The sequence below is a fragment of the Beauveria bassiana genome, assembly GCF_000280675.1.
Source record: "Beauveria bassiana ARSEF 2860 unplaced genomic scaffold BBA_S00010, whole genome shotgun sequence".
NCBI lineage: Eukaryota > Fungi > Ascomycota > Sordariomycetes > Hypocreales > Cordycipitaceae > Beauveria > Beauveria bassiana.
The window spans coordinates 514,522-524,676 of NW_007930845.1; the positions used below are offsets into that span (position 1 = coordinate 514,522).

The window sequence follows — 10,155 nt, forward strand, 5'->3', positions numbered from 1 at the left end:
CTGTTGCTTTTGACATTCATCTCGCTGACCCTCTCTTTCTTTTACCATCGAGACTCCTCTGCGGGCTTTTTGCTGCTCGGGGTTATATTCGACCAGGTTCATGAATCGCCTGCCCCTCTCCCGCTCCCCGCAAACCTGTGTGTGAGCGCTCGCACCGGCCGACCGGCCGCTCAACAAACGCGAGTCGGATTCGATAACTAAAAGGGGGGGGGGGACTACTGTTTGTTGGCTAGCTAGGTCCCTGAACGTTAGCGGAGATGCGGTTATCGGGTTTCGCCCCTTGGCGTTGTTTTGGAAACTTCTTGGTACATGGCCTGTTGCTTCATCTCATTTTTTTCCCGAGATTTGCCGAAGAAGAATCTTGAACCAAGCGGAGATACAGAACAAGATTTCATCATTATGCGAAAAGAAACTGGAAATTCTCTGCGCACGCCCAGAATGCGCAAAACCCGGCACACTGGTACACAATTGCCCCTTCCTTGCCACTTATTCCCCCCTCCCATCTCCATAACTATACTCCCGTCGACGAATCCTTGGAAGTCTCCGCCATTCTCTAGCCTAAGTCGCAAAGCGGCCGGTTCCGAAAAATACTCATGTTTCTTATAAAAAGCAAGCGCTCGCGTGATGTACCTTGGTAAGATTCGTTTCTGCCCGCTTCCCCCCCGCCTGCCTCCATCAAAAAACCAAGTTATCCTGACGCAAAAGTCAAGCAACGCAAATTGGAAGGTGAAGAAAGGAATTTCCAATTCCGACTTTTCTGTCAAAGCAAAAACAAGGCCGATATCAAAGGCTTGCCCCCTTTGTTTCCGCGGACAAGCAGCGTCGTGAATCGGCCACGTCGACGGCCCCGTTTTCTTCATGTAATGCATGTTGTGCTGGAGTGGTCCTGGTATGCAGTGCGTGAGAACCTTGTCCATGACCTTTTTTTTTCTTCTGAGGAATACCCTGCCTCCCTCTTTGTCAAAAGCATCAGTTCATGGATTTGATTGCGACCGAGAGAGTGGATTCGGACACCGAAATGCCATGCCAACCCCCCTCCTCAACCAAATGGAAACTTTGCATCTGGTGCGCTGCCTGCAGCATAAGTCCACACAAGCTGCCCCTCGTTGGTCGAATTGCTGCATAAACGAGTAATACAGAGAGAGCTACGTGGCAACGCCCGCTTCTTTTTCTCTCTTTCCCGCACCAGCCAACTACCGCCCAGCTGGGCATGTCCCTCCTTTGACCACTGGCGCCATGGTTTGTACGGATCTCGTATGTGCAGCAAACGAGTGTCTCATCAGAAAGAGACCTATAAGCCCAGAATGCTCAATAAGGGTCGTTTCAAATCTGGACCTGTCAAGATCAAACCCTGCCGTCGCTCATTGTGGCGTTTGTTGGTGCTGTTGGTTGACCAAGGTTTTGAGCTGCAGCTGAGTAACGCTGGCGCGGAAAGCCAGAAGCCTAGTTCCGAAGTGAACCAGATGCGAATTGTTCCTTCCATAAGAAACTTGCCAAGAAGTCTTGAAAGAAAGGAATCGACCTTTTCGACCTTTTTGTACATGTGCTACGTCATTTCACAAAAGTCATGCGACTATTGAGATGATTGTACAATGCATCGGTCCAAACCACCGATGCGTCCTGCTGCTGCTACTATCGGCGTCGGGCCAGGCTGAATGGCGACCCTCTCCCAGTGTAACAGAACATGTATTAGACTGTGAAAAGAAGAAACGACGCGAAAAACTCTTCGGTTGCCCAAACGGAAATGCGTTCCGCAACATCACCACGGCAAACATTAGGCAACGATATTTTTGGCACCCTTGCTGCATGAGCAAATGGCCCGGGCTTGAAACGGGCAATCTTTGTCGGACTGGCCGATGACACTTGCGCTTCTCAGCGGGTAGAGGAAAGTTCGTTTGTGCCTGCTTTAAACAGACCCAAAGCTTCGTTGGATGATTTCTGGCATTGGACAGTGAAGAGCAATAACGAAATCCAGCCTGCTGGCTGGCACCGACATGTGAGACAATTGGCTACCGTCCGATCTTGATAGAGATCGACATGAGAGGCTTGGCCAAGTCTATCAAAAGTGCATGGGAAGACTTGGGACAAGAAATCGCATATAGACAGGCCCATTTTACAATATGAGAATAAGCGTACGTAGTGCGAGTCTGTCGTAAAGCTCAGCCTATTTGGTATGATTGAAATGACAGTAGCGAGGCTGTTCACTGGTTCATGGGACATGCAAGCCACATTCAGCAGCTTGTTCCAGTTTGAGACATGTCTCTCGGGCAGACCAGGGTCCAAGCAAGCCTCGGCGAGGAAGAGCAATCGTCAATGGTCAAGGGCCAAGTCTGAGATGCAAATCGAGGCTAAGACTGGCCTGTCTGTCGTATTTGTGGGCTTGGGAAAGACTCAAAGTGATGCAATCCAATCGTCTTCTGGCGCCAGCGTACAGTGGCTTCCCTATAACTTTTCTGTAATGAGCTACATTTGAGCATTGCCTCAGCCTAGGAGCTGTGTTGGTGCCACAACTCGCATAATCATTGTGTCTTTTCCGCACGCGCGTCGGTTGTAGCGAGACAACGATCCAGAACAAGCCATTCCTTTGCCACACCGCAAACAAACCTTTTCTTTTTTTTTTTCCCAATCTTGACAGTCGATTCTGCAGCAAGTCGTTTTGTTGATGTACGAGGGGTCAACAGATATTCAAGAGAAGAGCCCCCACTCTCGCTATTGATCATTCACAGCTCATACACAGTCTCGGTATGGCCGCTCTCCACGTATAGCAGCAAAAACCGGTTAGGATTGAAAAAATTCCTGGCACCTCCTTGCCAGAATCTAATTTTATGATGGGATACAAACAGTCTAGTTAAACAAGCCCATATGCAGAAACACGATGGCTTAATTCGCGCCCTGTTATGGGCAGGGAATCGCTCAGCCCGGCGTCCACCAGAAAAGGAGCAAGAGGAGGACTGACTGCCTTGGAAAAGAAGCCTGGACCTGGCAAGACTCGGATCAGGTTGGCTGTTGAGCTCATCATCGACGCAGCGTTCTCGGTTCCAATATTTTTTCTCTCTCTTTTTTCGATTGTTTTTTGTTTCTTGTTTTTTTGGTTGGTGATCGATTCCCATACTGCGGGCCGTCAACGTGATCAGCTCGAGCCAAGTGCTGACGAGGCGTGGTCAGCCTCGCCGGTATCTCAGCTCGCAGTGCTGCATGGATACAATGGCAACGTCATTTCTCAGTCACCGGCGCCGTGGGTCCTTTCTATTTGTCGACTTCGTTATTACCTTTCCCAGCATTTTTTCCCAAAACAGTGCTTCATTTGTTCTCCCTTGTAAATACATTGTAGCGATATTAGCATGAGACGGGCATCAAGCTGTTGGCCAACCGGGCAAACTCCACAGGTTCTCCAACGGCCCACATTTCGCCGGACGCTTTTTCTTCTCTCTTCTTCACCAACATCAAAGGCAGACTGGCAAATTGGCTACCTGGTGCGAGGTGGGCAGGCAATAATTGCAAGGCAATTGAATGCAGGGTCTGCGTCTTTTAACCCGTCGCATCTCACTCGATAGACAAGGTTTCAGAGGCGCCGTCTCTGGTTGGACGGGTATCCAAGTTCGCGGATCACTGATCGGCGCACGGCGTCGCGCCCCAACAAGGCGCACCGCTTAGGTGGAGTGCTGATTGGTTTGAAGCTTGTTCACACATGTCCCAACATCTAGCACTTGTCCATGGCTTTTGATCCTTGATAAGATCAAGTTGGGGTGGCTGGCAGATTGATCGTGAGTCGAGACCTCTCCCTTTTGTTTCTGGTATAGGATGATGCGCAGCCAAGAGTTTCTGATTCACAGCCAAGAATCGCGTTTATTGCAGCCAAGAACAGCAAGTACCCGGTTCCCCATCCCCGTCAAATCCACGCCATCGAGCAGATAGGATTAACGGAGGCGCCGACGTCGCTCTTGCACTGCGCGACCAAGGGTCGTGCGCCCGAATTGGTCAAGCCCACGGCGCCGTCCAAGAGCATTCCCATCCACACTGGCATCCACACTCACGGCGAGAACGGTGGTCAGGCAATGAGGGCAACGGTCGCAACTCGAATCATCTCATCTGCCGAGCAAGACGACAATTTGCCAAGAGTCGTCCAAGACTTGAGGCTTGTAGACAGCTCTACCTACCATTGATGCCAAAAGGTCGTGGTCCGATGGCGCCGTTTATAGAAGAATTCTCGGCATCATCATCATACCATACAGGCAACTAGTCGAGTACATCATGGTTGCTTCCCTGTCGCAAGTCTTGTCAGCAAGCCGTGGTTGGCTCGTCTGCGGACTCACCAGCTGATGCGAGACGGGTGGCTGTCGTGCTTTTCTGCAACTAGTTCACTAGCAACTAAGTTAGCGGCAGCACTTTCGATCCTGTGCGATGTGGAAGAACATCATCGGAGTGGGGGATCTTACTGATATGGGGGACGGCTCTACATAGATTGTGCAATCGAACAGATTGTAGGCTCGGGAGCGAGATTAATTGTCAAACCACGACCCTGATCTGCTTGCGCGTGACGCGCCCACCTAGCGAGATTGCGGCCAAGCCAAGAGATGGGCTCGACCATTAATGCTTTGCAGAACAGCCATGCATCTCTTGATGCCGAGGCCCGCAGCGAGCGGGTGCTGGTAGATGAGCAAGTTGCCAGATGCGAAGTTGCGTCATGAGGCGTCAACCGGCCAGCACATCATGTATTAGCCGCATGGGTACCCTGTACAGACAACGTTCATCCTAGCGAGTCGTTTCAATCCGGAAACACTTTGTAGGCTTGCATCTTGCAAGGTTTCTACGAAGCAACGCCTGTACGATTGTATAACAGGCAGACAAGCACCAGGGCACATACAATCAAAGTAGCTGAGAGGGATTATTCGAGCACTGGGCTCTTTAGCGGCAACTCCAACTCGCCAATCAACTAGTTGACACGTGTGAGGAGACAGTGCGAGGGCGAAAAGAAAGGCGAGGCAGAGCCACGATAGGGAACTAACTGATCCCGTCGCCAACTACCAGCTTTTAAAGGGACAGTAGAGCTCGGTGTGTCAAACGGGTAACGTAGCCGGAAACGGTAACAATTTGTTGGTTGGCGATTTACTCGGAAACAAGGATCCTTTGCCAAACTAGCTTATTTTAAAGGCCATTAACCGCTGCTGGCATTAATACCGCGCTCTTGACTAGGTAACTAGGTGGGCAATGCCCGCAACAGACTTAAAGTTGGCCTGGGGAACTTGTCCCCCTTCCCCCTCTCAAACTATACTCTCAACATGACAATTCCCCTCCATTGTCCATTTTCCAGATTCCATTGCCCAGCCCCGCTTCTCTGCACGCTTGGCGTCGTCTTGTCGCTCGAGTTGGGGGTGCGTACGAGGTCAGTCTTACCCTCTTCCTGAGTAAACTTGGTCAAAGATTGGCGCAACGGAAGACTCCGTGTAGTACCCAACTTAAACACGTTAGTTGGCTGGCCCATACCTAGGCAAACAAGTGCGCCCTGGCCGCCGCCCTGGGGAACTTTCGTGGGTTCTGTGGCGCGCCGCCCCCCAGCAACTGGCCTGGCCTGCAGATGATAATCACTCGCTTGGAGAATCCGCCTAATAAAGCAGGGACCAGGATGCGACGAAAGGTGTGCCGGGGGTTTTTTTTTTTGTTATTATCTCTTGATTTTCAAGATGCGTTGTAATTATGGATCGTGAGAGCGAGCCATGTTTTAACGGGTCAGAGCAGCGAGCAGAGAACGGGCATTGTCCGGGAGGGGGTTGGTTGAGCTGAGCTGTATTACTTGAGATTGTGATGCCTCTTGCAGCATATGCAGGTAGGTGTCACTGAATGAATGTCAAAGCCGAGGTGTTTCTTCACCGAGAGCCTAGCAACTGGGTAGAGGCAGGTGTATGTGCCTCAATCTACATGCAACAACTTGCGATTACCTAGTGGAAAATACTCTGGTGTATACAAGAAGCTTCGTCCACTTTGAATCCAGACAACTTGATAGCATTTGTCACTGGTTGCCTGCCGTCTTGGCCTTTTACTAATAATAATGAGAGGCGCTGGCATGCTGGTAACTGGATACCGGCTGGCGCCCGGTCTCGCCCACCGGTTCCCACCAGGTCGGGACCATGCACATCCAGCTTGCCAGCATCGCACTTTATACTGGTAATACATGGTTAGATGGCAGCATACTTGGTACCTAGTCAAAGTAGTATCAAGAGCATCCACCTGCCTCCATCCTGGACTGCCAACTCGGGCTATAACCAACGTAGTTAGCAAATAGACACCTAGACAGGCTATACCCACTGAGACCTTGAGACCTTCCCCAGAAGACAGACGCTAAAAGGCGCCAAACCACCCCCATGCCGCTGCTCTTCCATGCTCCTTGCGTTGTTTGCCCGTCTCTTCTTTCCATTGTTGCATGATTTTTTTCCCTGGGTTTCCCCTCGTGTATGCACAATAAGAACCGAGGGTTTCTTTCCAATTATTTCACCACTGCGACGACTGATTGCCGTCATCTCGAGTAAATCAGCCCACTGAAGCAGCCTGAGGATACAGCGGGTTCAACACCTGAAACTCACCGAAGCATCGACTGCCGCCGCCACCTCGGCCAAAGGCTCCTTCCTTCTTTCGCACCAAGAACGCCGCCGCCCGCTATCTACTGTTATCCGAAATCGCCTCACCCGTGTTGCCCGTTTGCCTCTGCCCTTCCATTGTCGAATAGGCTGTGTAGCTGCGCGGTGAATTGTACGCAGCCGTGCTATAATTGCATTTCTCGACAACTGCGTCGCCTCCTTCAATTTACATACCATATTATTATACAGGCACCGCTTTCCACCAAGACTCTACGCCTCACGCCGGCCCGTTATCAGCGTCGTCTCTCACCTCGGGCTACGCGCCCCCTCCGCACCTTTCTGCGTACGGAATCTTCTACGATGCCTCCCAATCCGCAGGCGCAGGGATCGCAATCCCAGCGTGGTCAGGGAAAGACGAGATATGCAACCTCGTGCACAGAATGTCGCCGGCGAAAGCAAAAGGTCAGTTCTCGACTAGCCGCCTTACCATTCATTCCTTACTCCGTCGCCTCGGCTACACTGGCACTCTGGCGCAATATGTTGGCTACATGTGCCTGCTCGTACTCTGTTCAGATGTCATGGAAATGATCAAGTTTAATCAAGTACCCAAAAGCTGCAGCATGAATAGCCCTTTATCACATTACTATCGTTCTCACATCAACCGCCAACCCATGCTAACCTTGACCAGTGTTCCCAAGGCCAACCTTGCACCAATTGTCTGCGCAGGTTCCCACAAACGACATGTGAATACACAACCACCGCCACCAGAAGGTATGCCCTGTTCATTCAATCTGCGCCACGGTTCATATGCTTACATGACACGCCCAACAGGGCCTCAAGCCAGGGAGGCACCCGCCCAAACGATGTCAAAGTCGTTGTCGAAGGTCCAGCGTATTCTCATCTCGATGTCAGCGAGTTACAAGACGCCATTCTGCAATTGGAACGGGAGACTCGCGAACAGATTCAGAAAAATGGCCCCCAAACGTTTTCTGTCAAGTTTCCAAGACGGTCCAACTCGAATCGTGCATTGAAAAATGGCAACAACACCGACAACGACGAGGAAAGCAAGCTCAATGCCAAAAGCAACAGCGGGGTTGGTGGCAAGGAACAGCCATTCAAGATTATTGTCAAGGATGAGACGGGCCTTTTGCAGCCTCAAAATATGCGAACTCTTCTCAAGACTATCCTTCAAGTCCGAGTCAACTTTGCCACCAAGATTGTCAATGACGAATACACGCTCGACTCCAGAGCATTGCTCCGCATGGCTGAGCGCGCCACAAGGCCGCCGCTGCAGGTTAGCAGCTACGAAGACCACCTCCACAACCTACCCATGACCCTCAACAAGCTAAACATTGAGCTTGTTCGAATCTGTATGTTATTTTCTAGCACCTCAAAACTTTGCCAAAGATCCACTAACTCGGTATAGATTTGCAATTACTTTGCCGATTCAAGGCAGTAGTAGACGGCGCTCCGGATCCAACGAATCGCTTCATGAAGCACTGGGTTCCTCTCTCTATCAAGTCGCCGTTAAACCTTCAAATTATCCTCTATACATCGGCTTGCTTCTTGAATGAGACTGGTCAATTGCCAAAAATGGTTGTTTGGGCGCACAAAAGCGCTGTGCACAAGCTCATCAACGATCATATTGCCAAAGTGGGAAAAAATCTCAGTGACGAAGTCATTATGGGCACTGCTCAGATGGTTCTTGATTCGTGGTACTGGGGGACAACCGAGGAGATGCACGCTCATATGCTTGGCCTGAAATCCATGATCAGAATCCGAGGGGGCTTTCAAACCCTGGGAATGCAAGGTTTTCTTGCCAAGACTGTCATCACGTAAGACGATATGTAGCGACCATTATACATGTGCCACACTACTAACTCTTTGTTAGAGATGACATCACTATTGCACTTGCTCACGAAGTCCCGACATCCATGTTTGACAAGGACGGGTTTGAGTTCAAAGACGAATTCATGGTACCTTACCAAGTATCCTTCAACTCGCCATTTATGTCGGACTGGCCACCATTTTCTAGCCCGGCATCTACGCTCGACCTACATCCCAACGCAAATCATCTTCTTGATGACATGAGAAATCTTCTCAAGCTCGTTCTGGAGCTTCCCGAAGAGCAAACTGCGGAACAGCTTCAACAGGTTGCTGAGCTCGCAGCGTGGACATACCAGCGCATTTCCATGCTGCCCGAAAATGTGCCGAAGAGATGTGACGAGGATCAGCAAAAGCAAGAAGACTTCCAAGCACACCAACAAAGAACTCAGCAGATGCCGCAGCCCCATAGTCAACAGCCGGTGTTGACAGATGCCTATTCGAACACTGACAGATCATCCAGCGGCACGAGCGCGCGATGGGAGGCATCGTCCCCCGAAAACACGTATTCCAGCAGCATTTTTGAAAGCTGCACCCCGAAAGACGAGGCCGTCTCGACTCCAGAAACGTCACCCACTCGGAGCGGGAGCGACCAGTATACAACTCCGCAGCGTCCGGACCTCATGTACCGTGTCATCCGCAACGTAGCGCTCATTTATTGCCGTGCCATCTTAGCTCGCGTCCCAACTAGCCACGTTTGCGACTCAAACGAATTCACCCAAATTTGGGCCAACATTTGGGAGGTACCTCTGGCTCAATGGAAGACTGTTCTTGGGGTGTACCACTGGATTACTATTGGCCTAATTCCGAGTGGACACGACACACCACCTGCTCGATTTTCCAAGATGCTCATGGTCGTGGCACTCTTATCCATTGGATTGGACAATTGGCACATTTGCTTGGAGATCTCCCGCGCTGCCTTGAAGTTGCAAGAATGGCTGCGAGAGGGTCATCCCGCCACGCCCTCTGGCATTGTTGGCGGCGAAGCCGGTGTGCTCAAATACGGATTTCCAATCAAGGAAGACTTGCCTACTATTGCCAAGTACGACGGCAATCACTTCTTGGACGGTATCGAAGAAGACATGGACGACGCGGACGAGCTTGTCTGATGTCGCGACAGTATTTTTGGGTATTGTGCAATTTTCTATTTCGTCTTTCACCGATTTACATTCTTTATACTGGGAGGGCGGGCAAAGATACCACGGGAGCGCGAATTTGGCGTCGGGAATTGGCGATACTTTTTGGCTTTTGTATCTTGTCATGGCGTCGGGCGATGTAGGATTTCTGTATTTAGGATGGCTAGTATCAAATGTGCTAAGTCTATGTATAGGCGCGAAAGCTTTCGTCTATGATTTGAAGTGCTCGATTGTTTATCACAACCATGTAGCATTATTTCATTGGCTGGGAAATGCAATCAATGGTACAGCGCCTCTTTGGCATCATCAGCCCGTCATGACAACAGCCACGCTACGACAACTCATTTTCTGCTGATGAAGCAGCAACTTCGGTTTCCTCTTTTTTTGTTCTCTGAATGGGCAGAGGCGTCTCGACGTGATGTGGGTGGGCGGCAGGTGAGTTATTGGGATATGTATAAAATCTGTGATAAAATATTAAAAATTGGTCAAGAATAGTCGTCAGACCATGTAATTGCCTTGATAAGATAATGTCGGTATAGACTAGCCGAGACCTGAATATATCT

At 50.4% G+C, this 10,155-nt stretch overlaps 1 protein-coding gene across 1 annotated transcript; it reads left to right on the plus strand.

The window, feature by feature from the left end:
- Positions 1-6,932: 6,932 nt before the first annotated feature.
- On the plus strand, positions 6,933-9,565 carry BBA_04503 (uncharacterized protein; the record flags this gene model as incomplete). Its single annotated transcript, XM_008599600.1, has 5 exons — positions 6,933-7,034; positions 7,261-7,343; positions 7,404-7,942; positions 7,999-8,407; positions 8,464-9,565. The coding sequence occupies 5 exons, from the start codon at positions 6,933-6,935 to the stop codon at positions 9,563-9,565; spliced, it is 2,235 nt and encodes a 744-aa protein (XP_008597822.1).
- Positions 9,566-10,155: the final 590 nt, after the last annotated feature.